Genomic DNA, 18,370 nt, shown 5'->3' with positions numbered 1-18,370 from the left:
GAATGATTAGAGTATAAGGGACCCATACACTGTTCTTAAGGTACTGTCACACTTAGCGATGTACCAGCGATCCTGACCAGTGATATGACGCGGTCAGGATCGCTGGTACATCGCTAAGTGGTCGCTAGTGAGCTGCCACACAGGCAGATCTCACTAGCGACATCGCTGGGGACGGGGGTCGCTACTTACCTGTCACCAGGCGATCCTGCGTCCTCCCGCCCGTCTCCACGCGTCGCTCGTCGTCACAGCAGGAAGCTGACGACTAGAAACAGTCCAGCCTGTTCTCGCTCAATCAGCGATAACCAGCGGGGGAGCGGGTTGTAGGTAAGTATCAGACATAGCGATATCGCTAGCAATATCGCTATAACGTCACAAGTTATAGCGATATTGCTAGCGATATCTCTTAGTGTGACAGTACCTTTACTTGTTTGCTCTCTCGTTATTTTCTATTGTATCTGAAAAGCTGAACTTCCTCTCACTGATGTAATTGTACCTTACAGAGAAAAGGACAGAAGAAGGAATCGGCACAGATCGCCCATCCTACTGGTCCAGTTGTAGTAGACAAAAGTGGCGTTGTTTTAATATCTATACATGCCAAACCAGGCTCTAAACTGAATGCTGTAACAGGTAATGCCTTATGTTCCTGATACTTGACAATGCTCTCTGGATTAGGCCTCAGTTGTTGGCATACATGGTAGCATGGCTTTAGTAAAACTGGAAACTTGCTAATTACCAAAATGATTCTAATTTTTCAGCTTTCTAGGGATGTGGTGCTTGGTTGTACCTTGGCACATCTTTGCTGATGGAAGTGCCCTGTGTAAAGATTTACTATAAAGCATATTTGTCACCAGATTTCATGAGATCCAGTAGTGTAATCACTTTGAAAATCCTTTCCTTCATGAAAGTTTGCATGAAATTAGCATTTTATGTTGCTTCTGTATTTCACAGTGGGTTTTCAAGACAGAAAATACACAACATCTTTTTCAGGCAGATTCCACGTGGAACTCACCTGAGAAAGCGTTACAGAACCACCACAGTAATGGAACATAATGCACAATAATATACAAAACATGCATGTTTAGTTTTTTGTCACTTTTTTTTTTATTTTTTAAACCCCACCATTATAGCCAAATACTAAAATGGAAAAAAAAAATAATCAATTTAATACTCATTTGCTAAATTAGATTCTGAATGGGGAAGAAAAAAAAGACAAGAATTTGAAAATCAATGGAAATGCCAAGCAAAGCCCCGACATCCTTCCCTAGAAAATCCAAGCTTGTGAAGCAACAGAAGCAGATGACTGATTAAAAAAAGGGATGATATGTACCAGACTAAGTTGGCTAAGCACACACAGAGAACGTCTATCCTGGCACTCACAGATCCTTCATTATTTAGGACGTCCTCTCATCCACATCCATTGAGAAACTCTGATCAGTCCTATTAACTGCTTCAGAGTTCAGAAAGTCTTATGTGATTTAGGCTATGTGCACACGGTGTGGATTCTGCTGCAGATACGCAGCGGATTTGGCCCTGCGGATCTGCAGCAGAACTGCAGGTGATGTACAGAACCATTCTAGCCTATGGAAAATTGAAACCGCTGTGCAGACGGTGCGGATTTTTCCGTGCGGTTTTGCCTGCGGTTTCAAATCTGCAGAAAGAATTGACATGTCATTCTTTTCTGCGGATTCCGCTGCGGTTTGCCATCTCCATTGTGGAGGTGATAAACCGTAGGGCTAATCCGCAGGTGCAAAATCCGCGCTGAAAAATCCACGGGTGAATCCGCACCGTGTGCACATAGCCTAAAAGCTTGGACCATGCATGTCGGATGAGGGAAATGAGCCAAAGTCACAAAATGCCAGGTGAGACCAGGTACACATTTTGGAAGAGTTTTTCTTTAGATCACAAAATAGCACATTAGATTATTAACATGCATTTTCATGCCATTTTTGTTACTTTTGTCCGTGTCTGGTAAAAACAACTTACTGGAAGATGGTGCTCAGGTGAGATCTCTCTCTAGCACCAGCAAACAACTAGGTGTAAGTGTCCTAATAAAATACCCATGTCTGGTTTAAGATGCTTTTATATTTTCATAATATTGGTCAGTTTTCCACAATTTTTTAAGGTTTGGAAATTCATTAATAAACATTATAAGCCATAATCGTATGTATGGGTGGTATACAAAAGACTAGAAACTTCAGGCTAATATTTCCTATCACGCTATTGTAAAAGGGGTGTTCTCAGGTTTGAAAGTTATCTCGTATGCACGGTATAGGGGATACGTTCCCAGTCGCTGGAGTCAGACTGCTGTGGCCCCCGACTACCCTGAGAACGGAGGCTCTGAATAGCCTTGCCTGAATGGAGCAGTGGTCGATCAAGTGCACTTTTCACTCATAAAGGCAGCACTGGAGATTGTCGAGCTCAACTGATCTTTGGCATTCCCATCAGAATGTATGGAGCGGCAGTGCGTATGATCAACCGCCAGTCTATTCTCGAGATTGCTGGGGCTCACGGTGGTCGGACCCACAGCCAGGGCTGTGGAGTCGGTTAGCCAAACCTGCGACTCCCGAGTCCTCAATTTCCCTTACACCGACTCCGACTCCCACATACATTGTGTTCCAAATTATTATGCAAATAATATTTTTCTATGATTTTCCTAAATAGTCGGTACAAATGACTGTCAGTCTAATTAAAGTCATCACCCGTTAGAGTATGCATCAAATTTTATTGAAGAAACCTCCCAATGATAACAGTATAATCTCCAAAATGAATAAAAACTCAAATTGCACTGTTCCAAATTATTAGGCACAGTAGAATTTCTAAACATATGATATGTTTTAAAGAACTGAAAATGCTCATATGTGGAATTTGCAGCATTAGGAGGTCAGATTCACTGAACAAAAAAGCTATTTAACTCCAAAACATCCTAACAGGCCCAGTTACATGTTAACATAGGAACCCTTCTGTGACATCACCTTCACAATTCTTGCATCCATTGAACTTGTGAGTTTTTGGAGAGTTTCTGCTTGTATTTCTTTGCATGAAGTCAGAATAGCCTCCCAGAGCTGCTGTTTTGATGTGAACAGCCTCCCACCCTCATAGATCTTTTGCTTGATGATACTCCAAAGGTTCTCTATAGGGTTGAGGTCAGGGGAAGATGGTGGCCACACCATGAGTTTATCTCCTTTTATGCCTATAGCAGTCAATGACTCAGAGGTATTCTCTGCAGCATGAGATGGTGCATTGTCATGCATGAAGAGGATTTTGCTCCTGAAGGCACATTTCTGCTTTTTATACCATGGAAGACAGCTGTCAGTCAGAAACTCTATATACTTTGCAGAGGTCATTTTCACACCTTCAGGAACCTTAAAGAGCCCTACCAGCTGTTTTCCCATGATTCCAGCCCAAAACATGACTCCTCCACCTCCTTGCAGACGTCGAAGCCTTGTTGGGACATGGTGGCCATCCACCAACCATCCACTACTCCATCCATCTGGACCATCCAGGGTTGCTCGACACTCATCAGTAAACAAGACTGTTTGAAAATTAGTCTTCATGTATGTGTGGGCCCACTGCAACCATTTTCTGCTTGTGAACACTGTTTAGGGGTGGCTGAATAGTAGTTTTATGCACCATAGCAAGCCTTTGAAGGATCCTACACCTTGAGGTTTGAGGGACTCCAGAGGCACCAGCAGCTTTAAATATCTGTTTGCTGGTTTGTAATGGCTTTTAGCAGCCGCTCTCTTAATCCGATGAACTTGCCTGGCAGAAACCTTCCTCATTCTGCCTTTATCAGCACAACATGTCTGTGCTTAGAATCAACCACAAATCTCTTAACAGTACGATGATCACATTTCAGTTTTGGGGAAATATCTAATGTTTTCATGTCTTGACCAAGGCATTGCACTATTTGATGCTTTTCAGCAGCAGAGAGATTCTTTTTCTTTCCTAAATTCCTTGAAACCTGTGCCCTGCTTAATAATGTGGAACATCATTCTTAAGTAGTTTTCCTTTAATTGGGCTCACCTGGTAAACTAATTATCACAGGCGTTTGAGATTGAGTTCAGTGATCCAAAGAGCCCTGATACACAATACCATCTATGAGTTTATTTGAAAAACAAAAAATGACATCTTTATGACACTTAAATCCAATTTGCATAATAATTTGGAACGCAGTGTATATTGCTTATATTTAAGTGAAAAATTTATTGTAGTACCATGTGAACATCAGACATTAAATCATTTTTATGATACAATAATCAAGCTATTTTGATAGAACATAATATTTATTTTAATGCAACTTTAGAACACGAAAACCTGTAATAAATTGTAAATATGTAATACACTATGTAATATCGATTACATATATATATATATATATATATATATATATAGTGTGTATATCTAACACTATGTAATAAACTATAAGTGGCAAAAGACAGTTTTCAAAAAAAACATATTAAATAACATTTGTGCAGTCTATGAATTTGTTCTAAGAAATAAAATTGCCTCCATCAGATCCTCCTTCATAGATGACCTCAAATCTGACCTAATAAATTTAAGGCTAGAGGACAACCTCTCTACACTAACTTGGGTTGGAGGCAAAGTCGTAACCACATGGGCAACATCTCTAACAGTTTCCGGGTATAAAGGAATTGCCTCATGCACAGTCAGTTTTGATGAATGGTTGAATTTTTCTATTTCTTTGAAAGCAAGTGAAACATTTTGCTGAAATATTGTCAATCTGCTTGCTATAGGAGACGGAGGGAAATCTTTTTCCTTGCAGCAACGCTTTGCCTGCTCCATGTCATCCAAATACTTGTCAAAGTCAAACGCCTCATCTGATGAGGATGAAGATATGACAGCAGTAGCACTGTCAGGACCCAAGTCCTCTTGCGCCTGGCAGTCCTCCTGTAGGCCACTCATCCTAACTGCTACCTCAGTCAGAGCTTCTTTTCCTTTAGTAAGCTGTTGATCATCAAGCAATATACGATGACTTGGGTCCACATAAACAGCTGCCAGAAAAATTTTATTTTCCAATAGCTGTGTCTCTCTCCGTTTCATTGAAGCAGAAATGCCATCTGTGATTAAACAACAAAATATCAAGTTCTTCCACTCCCTCATGAAAATGTCAGGAGTTAAATCCTCAGCTTGTAATTTTTTAGTCACAGTAAATGGGTGATTAAGCAATTCCTTCAATTCAGCCACCTGTGTCCATTGACCTTCATTTAGGGTTACCTGAGGGTTCGCCATATCTATAAGAAACGGTTTTAGTTGATCAACAATTGCCCCTTTCCCAGCACGTCTCTTCAAGATGGAATCAATTTTAGGGGTTCTGGCGGCAATAACCAATTTCCTCACTTTTCCAATCAGATTTCCAGCATGTCCCTCTTGCAGACTATCTCTTATTGCCAGCTGCAGCGTGTGCACAACACAACGCATGTGATGAATAAGAAAGTGTTTTGAAGCAGCTTCAACAAGATCATCTATTTCTACAGTATAATTTTGCTGTTCTTCTGTAGTAATATCTGTTTGTTCCTCAGTTACATGAACAGCACTGTGGCCTTCCATCTCACACATACTGAATCCTAAATGTTCTTCTAGCTGTTGTTCATTACTCTCATTCATCAGTGTAATTGTACTTATGTTTGAAGCATTGTCCGTTACAATAGCAAGAATCTGTTCTTTTTTGAGTTCGTAATCTTGCAGAACTTTTTCCACTAAGGCCTGGAGAAACTGGCTGCTGTGATGAGCTTTAGTATATTTTACTGCCAGCGTGTTGGTAACAAGTTTTGTTGTCACAAACATATCGAATATTGATGGCAAAATAGTTCACTCTGTGACGTGTGCAGGCATCCATTTTAAGAAACATGAAGCATCTTTTGAGAGTCTTTTTAAGATCTTCTTTTTGGTTAAGGGCTTCTTCAATCACTAATTTTCTAATACTTTCTCTTTCCAGAGAAACACCAAGTTTGCGGCCATTTCTCCATTAAGAGCTGTAAAAGCTGGTCATGCAAATAATGATAATGGTAGACCGTCCTTCACAACAAGCTGTATGAGCTGTCTTTTAAACATATCTGCTGTCATTGTTACAGTAACTTTCTCACTTACAAAATATCTTGATAATGATGTTTGAGACGCTCTTTCCTCCTCCTTTGCCTTGCAGGAAGTGTTAGTCTGTGTGCTACCCGGCTTTCATTCTTTTTGGTACAGATATGATATGGAGACAGATATGGATAAATGGATATATAGATAGAGCAGATTTCTAATCTGCTTTTTCTATTGAAAACATTATCTATGAGCTCAAAAACCTTTCAGGTGATGCGTTTTTTAAAAAATCTGATGTGCTTTTCCAGCTGAAAAACGTATCCACAAAAAACGCAGCAAAAATGCTGTGTGTGACTGTAGCCTTAGATCAGGAATAGAACAGCCATTTATAGGACATTTCATAACTTTCCCAAATTCCTATGAAAAAATATTCAGCACATTCTGCATTGAACTACTGTACCCAATTTATTATATATTTTAGGAGTCGGAGTCGGTCCATTTTATACCGACTCTAACTCCGACTCCACCAAAATGATCATCGACTCCGACTCCACGACTCCAACTCCACGACCCTGCCCACAGCGATCGAAAAGTTAGCCCCCTATCCAAAACTTTCAAACTTGAGAATACCATTTTAATACATCATCCTCATTTGCTTTCACAGATGAAATCCGCATACTTTGTTAATTCATTGACCGTGTTTTATCTGTACTATAGATGTGACAACAGAGGCTGTTGGGGTTGCTATTGCGGCTCCTCCATCTGATGGAGAAGCAAATGCTGAATTATGCCGCTATCTGTCCAAGGTCCTGGAAATAAAGAAAAGTGAAGTCAATTTGGATAAGGTGAGTGTTTTGTATTTTGTTAACCCTTTACCAATATGCGACGTACAGTTATGTTATACTAGATTATGGCCCGATGCTATTGCATCGGGAGGATGCGATAGCATCACACCTCTTGCCATGTTAACCCTCAACACACACATTCCTCTCACCTTTCACCATCTCCACTCACTCTTTCACTCCACATACGACCCCTTCTCTCACTCCGTCTCTCATACTCACACCGTGATCGCCGCTGCTCCACGATCCCCGACATCTTCCGCCAGCGCCATCCTGGATCCAGACGTTGTCCACGCTGGCGTCATGTTCTTGCGGCGACGCCATCTTGAGTATCGTGAAATCCCGCGATACTCAAGATGGCGTCGCCGGAAGAACATGTCGCCGGCGTGGACGACGTCGGGATCCAAAATGGCGTCGGCGAAATCTCGCGAGTTTTCGCCGACGCCATTTTGGATCCTGGCGTCGTCCACGCCGACGACATGTTCTTGCGGCGACACCATCTTGAGTATCGCGGGATTTCGCCGATCCAAAATAGCGTCGCCGCAGGAACATGTCGCCGGCGTGGATGCCGTCGGGATCCAAAATGGCGTCGGCGAAATCTCGCGAGATTTCGCCGACGCCATTTTGGATCCCGATGTCCTCCACGCCGGCGACATGTTCTTGCGGCGACGCCATCTTGACTATCGCGGGATTTCGCCGATCCAAAATGGCGTCGCCGCAAGAACATGTCGCTGGCGTGGAGGACGTCTGGATCCAGGATGGCGCCGGCGGAAGATGATGTCGGGGATCGTGGATCAGCGGCGATGACGGCGTGAGTATGAGAGACGGAGTGAGAGAAAGGGTCGTATGTGGAGTGAAAGAGTGAGTGGAGATGGTGAAAGGTGAGAGGAGTGTGTGTTGAGGGTTAATATGGAAAGAGGTGTGCGGTGACGTCACCGGTTACAACTGGACGGAAGTTGTTACAACCGGAAGCTGCTTAGGGTATTTATTATTATAGATGCTGGCTTTTTGACTAGAAACTGAGCCCACATCTTTGTCGGCAGATGATGGCTGTGTTATTATTTAACAGCTATTAACCTTTTAAATGCCACTGTCAATATCTGACACCGGCATTTACATTACACACTAAAAAAACTATGCACCTGCTGGAGCCCCCTTGACGCCATTGCGGGGTACCAATGGGTTGCCATGATGGCCTTGGTCGGCTGAAGAACCTGTCATGATGGTACTCCTCTGTATACCACTTCTGGCTGCCGTTCATAGGAGATTTTTTTTTTTTTATATATATAGTGCTGTACATTGCACAAGTGATTAGATGATTGCAGGTTCAAGTCCCCTACAGAGACTAGTAAATGCAGTGACAATTGGGAGCAACATTTTTGTTAAAAATCTGAAGAAAAAAAAATTATATATACACAGTTATGCTGATAAGTTTACATACCCCCCTGGCAGAATTTTTACTTTCTTGGCCTTTTTTCATAGAATTTGAATGATAACATCAAAACGTTTTCTCCAGTCATGGTTAGTGGTCGGGTGAAGCCATTTATTGTCAAACTACTGTATTTTCTCTTTTTAAATCATAATGAGAACCCAAAACATCCAAATGACCCTGATGAAAAGTTCACATGCCCTGGTGATTTTGGCCTGATAACATGCACAGACGTTGACACAAATGGGTTTGACTGGCTACTAAAGGTAACATCCTCACCTGTGACAAATGCCAGGAAAATTGGTCTTTATGCAAAGAAAAACCCACAGATACCATCAGCTGAAATACCGGACTCTCTGATAACTGGCGGTGAGGCTGTTTCAAGATGTACAATAAGGAGGCACTTGAAGAAAAATGGGCAAACTTACATGCAACTAAAATACATATTTGTTATTGGTGCATCTGGAAAATTTCAATGTATCAACATATAACATTAATTTCACAACTTAAAAAGAAAACGATGCATGTTTGATATTGATGTAATCATACTGACCTGGAAAATCATATCGCTGGGTAATTTTTACTGTTTAGTGAACACTTTAAATAAAAACCCCAAAAAAACAAATGTGGAATTTCCTTTTTTTCACACTTCACTGCAGTTAGAATTATTTTTCCCCTTCTTTCCATTACCTCACATGACAAAATAGTATTTCATTCAAAAGTTCAACTTGCACCGCTAAAAACAAGCCCTCATGTAGCTACGTTATGTCAACGGAAACATAAAAAAGTTTTAGTTCTTGGTAAAAGGGGAGGAAAAAATGAAAATGCAGAAACAGAAAATGGCCATGATGTGAAGGGGTTAAAAGCAGTCTCTAAAGTGGCCCACACAATAAGAATTGGACAGTTTTAACAATATTAGCCGATGAACATTTGTGAAATTTATGCAAAAATTACATTTTTGAAATGGCTGACAGGAGACTATTTTCTTCCGAATATGAAGTTGGATTTTTTTCAGCCGTTTTCGGATGAAAATACATTTGTATGTCATGGACAACCGGATTCGGCCAATCATTTGCCACTGTGAGCAAGTCCACATGTAATATGTTGTAGTGAAACCTCTTTTAGACTAGACGACCACCCATAATTGCATTGAAAGTGGTCTTTAAATAAAAATAGATGGCCAGTATGCATAACTTATGGTCAGATTGAAAACATGTCCCAGAACATCTTCTCTGTGTAAGAGTTGTCTTCTGAAAGAAGTGGTCTTTTAGAGGGTTACCCTGTGTATATGTGTTGTTTGTGGCTTCAGTAGTAATCTATTCGTCACGGTGTGAGATCATGTGAAGTATTAAAGAGGAGAGCATCCATCCATTGCGGGCTGTCCAGGGCTTTGGCTGACTATTGAGTTTAAGCAACAGAGGCTCCTTAGACATCTTTCCAATATTTGCTGTATATGGATGGCAGACAACTAGTGTCTGCAAAAATAACCTTTATTCCTGTTCTTGCCTCATGTACTGGGTGGTTGGATGGGAGAGGCTCAGGGATTGGCATGAAGCATTAATAATGGCTATTTGAACATGTTTCTCGAGATGCAGCGGTGACATAAACATAAATTTAGAAAGGTCAAAGCATTAAAACACCGCACATCAAGGAGTTTAACCAATGATGTTAGCGTGCTTGGAGATGTCGATAGTTCACTCCCCAGATACCAAGATGAAACCAGCAGGCAGCAGAATCAGACCTTGGACAAAGATGATGATACTCCATAAAACAGTCTAGATATTAGCAAATCCAGAGGAAATCGCATTTCTTATACTCACGAGATAAAGGATAAAGCAAATGGTAGTAAATAGTGTCATACTATTCAGTCCTGATCATGTGCATTGCTGTTTAATTCACTTTTAATGGGAGTGCCAGAGGTTGTGGATCCCCGAGCTTGGCTGATGTTAGCACTCCTATTAAAATGAAGGGGTGGGGCACATGAGTTACCTCCACTCTATTTAGTTTGGGATCGCCCGGGGACCCCCCAGCCATCTGATTTTTTCCCCTATTCTTTGGATACGGTATCCCTGGATGAAGCTGATTAAGAGAAACTTGAGTCGGGCTAGAGTGCATGCAATAAACATTGCTTTGGGACTGGATGGTAAGACACTGATTTTACTGCCATTTGTATCTGTGAGCATAATAAATGCATTTGGGCGACTTGCCTTATTAGACAGATATGCCTCACCATTCATCTTCTTTGGCTTCTAGATCTTCATATGGAGTATGATCATCTTCACTGAAGGTCTGATCCTGCTGCCCGCTAGTATCATCTTGGTCTCTGAGGAGTGCATTTTCACTGTCCTCCTCACTGAGCGGTATTTTGATTTTTTTTTTTTATCCGGACAATGACCAGCGCCCTGAAAACAAGTTGTTTTTTCTAAACATATGCTTATTGGGACATATTTTGTAGATTCTCCTACTTAATAACAATTATTTACAAAGGTGCTCCAGTAGTAACACAGTGGTGGGTTCCCTTTAAGTGTTTCAGACACTTTCTGTTCTCTGTTTCCATGAAGGAGTGTGGCTCCTTGGGAAAGACATAGCGGCTTAAAAAAGAGGAGAGGTTGTGCCAAATTGTGACGAAAATGTTATCTCCATAAGCACTATGAAAAGAGTCTAATGATACATCATATTTATTATCCATAATGAGCCACTGTGATAAGTTGGGTGCATCTATTCTAGGCCGTGTAATTGTAAGTCCATAATAAATCTGCTCTATTGCGTTGTATTATGAGTTGCTGGCCATGAGGACCAGAGCCTAATAGTGCAGGACAATGAATATACTTAGTGGCCAGATGGAAGGGTTGCTTAGTTCATTATGTAATGTGATTTTATTAGCTGTCTTTCAAGATTATAAAGCTGATTGTTGCCTGTTTGGAACCTTTTGCACTATCTTATATATTATTCTTGTGCCAACTGTTCTCCCAGAAGATTGAGATCTGATAAACTAACAGGCATTGTATTACAGGGTGGCAAAAGTCGGGAGAAAGTAGTGAAGATCTCAGCCGCTATCTCGCCAGAAGTTGTTTTGGAAAAACTAAAGAGTGAAGCAGCTAAAAGTTGATTTCAAATTTTTTTCTAATGGACTTCTCAATTTGCTGTAACATTTTCCATCCGTTACAGAAAATATGTATTTTTTTTATATGACAATACAAAGCATTCATTTTTTTTTCAATAAACAGAACTTGAGAAAATCATGTACTCTTCACCATCAAAGGGAAAATATAATGTGCTGGTGAAGGATGTCAACAAGCTGTATCGTTCCTGTGATGAGTGCATGGTGTATCCAAATGAAAAGATTATTCGTAAATGGGTAGAATTACAAAGTGCTTGTTATTATTTACCTCTAATTAAAAATTCTCTCTATTTCAAAAATGAAGGAGATTTTGAATTCTATTGTTTATTGCTCGGTGCCTAGTTTACCAGCCACCAATATTTAATAATAATAATTCCTTGTGATGTGCCAAAACAGTGGAAACCCCCAACAAATGACACCATTTTGGAAACTAGACCCCCCAAGGAACTTGTCTAGATGTGTGGTGAGAACTTTGAAGCCCCAAGGGCTTCACAGAAGTTTATAACGCCCGGGCGTGAAAATAAAAAAAATCATATTTTTTCCACAAACATGATCTTTTAGTCCCCCATTTTTTATTTTCCCAAGGGTAACAGGAGAAATTGGACCCCAAAAGTTGTTGGCCAATTTGTCTTGAGTACGCTGATATCCCATATGTGAGAGAAAACTACTGTGTGTGCACACGTCGGGGCTCGGAAGGGAAGTAGTGACGTTTTGGAAAGCAGACTTTGATGGAATGGTCTGCGGGTGTCATGTCGCGTTTGGAGAGCCTCTGATGTGCTTAAACTGTTGAAACTCCCCACAAGTGACACCATTTTGGAAACTATACCCCCCACGGAACTTATCTAGATGTGTGGTGAGCACTTTCAACCCCCAAGTGCTTCACAGAAGTTTATAACGCCCGGGTATGAAAATAAAAAATCATATTTTTTCCACAAACATGATCTTTTAGTCCCCAATTTTTTTATTTTCCCAAGGGTACCAGGAGAAATTGGACCCCAAAAGTTGTTTTGAAATTTGTCCTGAGTAGGCTGATACCTCATATGTGGGGGTAAAACACTGTTTGGGCGCATGGCAGAGCTTGGAAGGGAAGGAGCACCATTTGACTTTTTCAACGCAGAATTGGCTGGAATTGAGATCAGACGCCATGTTGCATTTGGAGAGCACCTGATGTGCCCACACAGTGGAAACCCCCCCAATTATAACTCCAACCCTAACCCCAACACACCTCTAGCCCTAATCTCAGCCCTAACCCTAATGGGAAAATGGAAAGAAATACATTTTTTTTTTTAAATTTTGTTATTTTTCCCTAACTAAGGGGGTGATAACGGGGGGTTTGATTTACTATTTATAGCGGGTTTTTATGTTTGGTAGCTGTCATACGCTAAAAGACGCTTTTTATTGTAAAAATAGTTTTTGCATCACCACATTTTGAGAGCTATAATTTTTCCATATTTTGACCCACCAAGGTCTTATTTTTTACGGGACGAGTTGACGTTTTTATTGGTACCATTTTCGGGCACATGACATTTTTTGATCGCTTTTTATTCCGATTTTTGGGATGCAGAATGAACAAAAACCAACATTTCAAGAATTTCTTTTGGGGGGTGCGTTTACACCGTTCCGCGGGTGGTAAAATTGATAAAGCGGTTTTATTCTTCGGGTCATTACGATTACAGCGATACCTCATTTATGTAATTTTTTTATGTTTTGGCGCTTTTATGCAATGAAAACAATTTTATTCTGCGAGCTATAACTTTTTTAATTTTTCGCTGATGACGCTGTATGGCGGCTCGTTTTTTGCGGGACAAGATGTTGTTTTCAGTGGTACCATGGTTATTTTTATACGTCTTTTTGATCGCGTGTTATTGCACTTTTTGTTCAGCGGTATGATAATGAAGCATTAGTTTTTTATTTTTATTTTTTAAGGGGTTCACTAAAGGGGTTAACTAATGGGACAGTTTTATAGGGCGGGTCGCTACGGACGCATCGATACTAAGTATGTGTATTTTTTTTTTCCAAAAAATGAATTAGGGATTTTTTTTTTTTTTTTATTTAGCGATTTTTTTATAAATTATTTTTCCTTTTTTTTTTTTTTTTACCTTTATTACAATGTCCCAGGGGGGACATCACTGTCATGTGTGAGATCGCTGATCTGACACATCACAGATCGCTGTGACAGATTAGCGATCTCACACAGGTGCTGCACAGGCTTCCTCATGCCTGCAGGCCCCCGAAGGTCCCTGTCGCCATATTGGATCCGGGGACCTGCAGGGAAGGAGCCCCCAGCAGCAACGCTGCACATTGCGCTGCTGTGGGGGGCTCGGAAGCACGGAGGGAGCCCCTTCCCTGCCGATGCTTCCCTAAACCCCCGGTACACTGCGATCGTGTTTGATCGCAGTGTGCCAGTGGTTAACGTGTCGGGGGCGGTCCATGACCGCCCCTGACACATAGTGCCGGGTGTCAGCTGTGATAATCAGCTGACACCTGGCCTCGATCAGTGGCACTCACCCCGTGAGCGCCGCTGATCGCTATGACGTACTATCCCGTCCATGGGCATAGGGGCCCGGGTCCCATGGACGGGATAGTACGTCAGATGTCAGAAAGGGGTTAACTGCCGCCATTAAAAGGCTTATCGGCAGCCATTAAGGGGTTAAGAAGTGGAACAAGGGCCACAGTGTCCGGTAGTGTATCTATCATCTGTGAGAGACCACATGAAAACAGATGGTAAGAATGAAAAACTAAAACATAAGGTAAGGAACCGATAGAGCTGAAAGGCTAACATATCAAGATTCCTAAGTGCTGGGTGTGTGACAGCGGTGTGAACGCAGTATCCACCGCTGGTTCCTTCGTGCACCGGTTCTCTTATGAAGCAATAGCACTAAAAGGACGAGGGGCGGAATTAGCTGCGACTCGAGGCCAATAAGAAGTCTGGAGTATAGCCGGAAGTGACATTGCGTGTGACGCATTAAGGTCCTGTTCGCCGGTAAGGAGCATAAAGTGAAGTAGGACATACAGGAGCAGTCGGTCACATGATGTGGAACTCAGTGTGGTAACTATGGTAATATGAACACTATAGACAAAAGTGTTGCGAGTAAATGCAATGATGAAGGTAGACACCAGTGGGATAATAGTAATGCCCAGAGTGGATGTGAAGGTCTATATCTGGCTCTGGAAGAGTGGAGGAGAAAAACATTGCATTAGACAAACAGTATCATACAAAAGGACACCTAAGGAAAAGGAGACTGTTAAATTAGATAAAAACATTTTTAAATATGTGAGACCATGTTAAATATTGTTAGAAATTATATAAACAGCTCATAGTATGGATAATACCTTCACAAAAAGCTTGAAAGTTATAGTCTCTATTTAAGTCTTTTGGAGCCAGGTGTAAGGATTCCGGACTTTCCTTTGTGCCTGATTGCCCTGATGCAAGATGGAGTCTTGTATCTCGCCCTGCCATGGAACTTCCTGTCTGTCCTTATTATTTAAGTCCAGGTCGTGTGCTCTTCTTTGCCTGAGTATTTTGTTGCTGTTAGCTCCTGCCTGTCTGCTGGTGGACTCCCTGCTGCTGCTACTCGTTACTTGGTGCTCTGCCTTTCCTCGTTCTGCTGCCTACAGTCCTCTGGACGTCTCCCTGATGATGTCTGTGCCTAACTACTGTCTGGACTTCTAGTTGGAGATATTCGCCCCTGGAACTGCTGTGGCCTATAAGGAATCCTGATATCATCATCTCCTCTAGGTCTGTATACAACCAAACGAAAGGACATAAACCAAGAAATATTTATGGAAATGAATTGGTAATAGCTGTAAATAAATATAATACCCCACTTTGGGGAGTGCTCTGCACAAACTTGTGGTCTGCCTAGCTGCTCATTCAGATATTCACCTTTCAATATATATATTATATATTTTTTTCCGCCCATTTACTTTGTCCTGTGAGGAGTGTTTTATGCTCTATGACACTCATAATATACTACCTGCTATATTGCTGACCTTTGGTCATTATTTATTAGTATATTAATTGTGTAATGCTTGTATGCGGGTCATAATGTGTCTTTCTGTTGTTTTTAATGGCTGGTTGGCAGTATTTCTTTAGGAGTGGACTACAATTTTTTTATTCAATTTCTATATACAATATTCTTCATTTATTATAACATCTAGATATATATATATATATATATATATATATATATATATATATTACTGCCATTTCTTTGGCAGCCTTTGTTTATAAAAATATATTTATTTCTTTGTGTGGACACCCTTAGGTATTTGCACCTATTTGCCAAATTTTTGCATTAATAAAGGTATTTATATTTTAATCTTCCTCTTCCTGTCCTTTCAAAATTGTTTTAACACACAATTTAATAATTATTTTATTTTTATTTCATTTTATTTTCATTATTTTTTATTCAAATTTTCTATATATTTTTATTTCTTATTTTTTATTTTTCATCTCTATTTATTATATATATTTTTTATTATATATATTTTTTTATCTCCCATGTATTTTTAATCTTAGTCTTGGTGGTATTTTAGGATCCTCTAAGTCTGTGTTTGTGTGGGCTGCTGTGCAGGACTTACAGCCCAATAGGTACACATAGTGACCTTCTCTTGTTAATGCCACTCCTGTATAAAGCTGGACTTCCACGTTTAAGTGCCGAGTGCATTCCCACCTTTATGATTGCTGGACTTCTACACTTTAGTGCTGTGTGTGTGCTCATTCTTAATATCGCTGGACTGCCTCGTTCAATGCGGTGTGTTTGATCTTGATCACATACTTTCTGCTGGACTCCTAAGTTTAGTGCCTTGTACACACCTGCGTTATATTACTGTTGGACTGGTTATATTAGCAGTTGCGCCCCGCTCTTCAGTTAATCTGGACATTTTTAAATTGAGCTGTGTTTTCGTAACAATTGCAGGAAGTGCCCTGTTAGTTTTGCTTTACTTGCATCATTCCATATTTGTCACGTGTACCTGTCCTGTGTGACACAACCCGCAGGTCGGTAACTGAAACAACAAGACAAAAGGGGAAACAGTTACAACGGTGGGCCCTGCAATAGGGAACGGGGACGTGGAGACCTCCTGCACTCCCCTGAGGCAGTGTCCCTGACCACTCCTAACGTTCCCTATACAGGCTCTTCACCTCCTATACAGGCTCTTCACCTGTCGCCAACCAGGATACCTGAGTCCCTCACTAGCCCTGCACCTATCCCTTACTAGGGAACTGGATAGTGCGGACACTGGTCCCACCGCTGCACTAATACACACGAAGGAAAATACACCAAAAGGGGGAAAACAACGAAACACTTATCTTTCTCTGCTGCAGTCACCGGGCAGCAGAGTTCATCACCGGATTAGCTTTCAGCAGTGGCTCGACACCTAAGAGCCAGCTGCTACCTTCACCATCTTTCTCTGCTGCAAACACTGACACACAAATTATGACACTGATTGGTCTCATCAGGGGAAATGCTGAAGACTTGTATCGGAGTGAGGTGGAAAGAATATGTGACTGGTGTAAAGCCAATAATCTTGTACTCAACACTAAAAAAACTGCTGAGATGGTTGTGGATTTTAGGAAAGATCAACATGAGATACTTCCAATCTGCATCCATGACGAAGTGGTTCTTAGGGTCACAGAGACCAAATTCCTTGGTGTTATCATCTCTCATGATCTTAAATGGGGGAAAAACGTGGATGCTGTTATAAGAAAAGCACAACAGAGGATGTTCTTCCTGCGTCAGCTGAAAAGATATGGTTTGTCTAAGAATCTGCTGATCTTATTCTTTAATGCTGTCATCAGATCTGTGATTTGTTCCTCTCTGATAGTCTGGTATGGGGGAGCCACTGCGCATGACAAACTCCGCTTACAAAGGACTTTCAGAACAGCAGAGAGAATTATAGGCTCCCCCCTGCCTAAAATCCAGGATCTTTATGATAAGAGTATTCGATCCCACGCATTGAAAATTTCATCCGATCCCTCTCACCCGGGACACTCCTCATTCCAACTACTCCCTTCAGGACGTCGCTTCAGAGTCCCCAAATGCAGTACCAACCGCCATATGAACAGCTTCTATCCACTCTCTGTTCAACAATTAAATCGTCATGTGTAGACTATATACTGTATCTGTCTTGTTAGATGTTACTTGTTGTATCTGTTGTTATATATTATGTTGCCTCTTTGCCACAAAGAATTCCTTGTATATATGTAATATGTACTTGGCGATAATAAATTTGATTGATTGATTGAACATCGGGCAGCAGAGTTCAACACCAGATCAGCTTTCAGCAGTGGCTAAACACCTCAGGGCCAGCTGCTAACTTCACCGTGATTGGAATCCACAAAGGACCTGCTATAACCAAAACCAGCTGATACACCAGGTGACCTTATATAGCAAAGGAGAATTGGTCACATCAGCAGGGAAAACAACAGACGTAATAATGCCTGTGGCCACCGGGGGCAAAAACCCATATTAAGGCTCCAAAGGCCTGAAAGGGAAAAAAAAAGGTTTAAATGAGGAAATCCAGAATCTGACACAGATCCAAGATTTGGACTGTGATAATATTGTGCTGTGTTTTCATTATTATTGCAAGAGTGCCCTGTTAGTTTTGTCACACTTGTTAAATATACTTATTTGCATCAAATTTGGTCTCAGTGTCATATTATCTCACACAATCAGATTCCGTAGTACTCATATAATTGTTACACCAGGGAGTTTAATTCGTGGATCCAAAAGGCTTCCCGTCAGTTTGGTAGACGGACGCGGTCACCTCCTCGTCTTGGAGGAGGAATATGTTCAATAATTTGAAATTTTAATTCAGTGACGTTATGACCTGCTGTTATGAAGTGATGTAGTAGGGGTAGGTAATAGAAGGTTGTTACATCAAATGGTAGATTTGTGTTTAGTTATATGGTCCTTAATTGGTTGTGCA

The 18,370-nt window shown here is 41.1% G+C and overlaps 1 protein-coding gene across 1 annotated transcript in view; it reads left to right on the top strand.

The window, feature by feature from the left end:
- Positions 1 to 11,740, top strand: part of CUNH15orf40 (chromosome unknown C15orf40 homolog) — a 28,961-nt gene extending 17,221 nt beyond the window's left edge. The window contains exons 2-4 of the mRNA XM_073568525.1: positions 501 to 627; positions 6,763 to 6,890; positions 11,330 to 11,740. Of these exons, the coding sequence (XP_073424626.1) occupies positions 501 to 627; positions 6,763 to 6,890; positions 11,330 to 11,425 (351 nt within the window). The 3' untranslated portion in view covers positions 11,426 to 11,740. The remainder of the gene's footprint in view (positions 1 to 500; positions 628 to 6,762; positions 6,891 to 11,329) is intronic.
- Positions 11,741 to 18,370: the final 6,630 nt, after the last annotated feature.

The sequence above is a fragment of the Dendrobates tinctorius genome, unplaced genomic scaffold (assembly GCF_039654945.1).
Source record: "Dendrobates tinctorius isolate UK_male_01 unplaced genomic scaffold, ASM3965494v1 ptg000022l, whole genome shotgun sequence".
In the NCBI taxonomy this organism is placed as follows: Eukaryota; Metazoa; Chordata; class Amphibia; order Anura; family Dendrobatidae; genus Dendrobates; species Dendrobates tinctorius.
The sequence above is the reverse complement of the archived record's forward strand: the minus strand, read 5'-3'. Positions and strand labels throughout refer to the sequence as shown.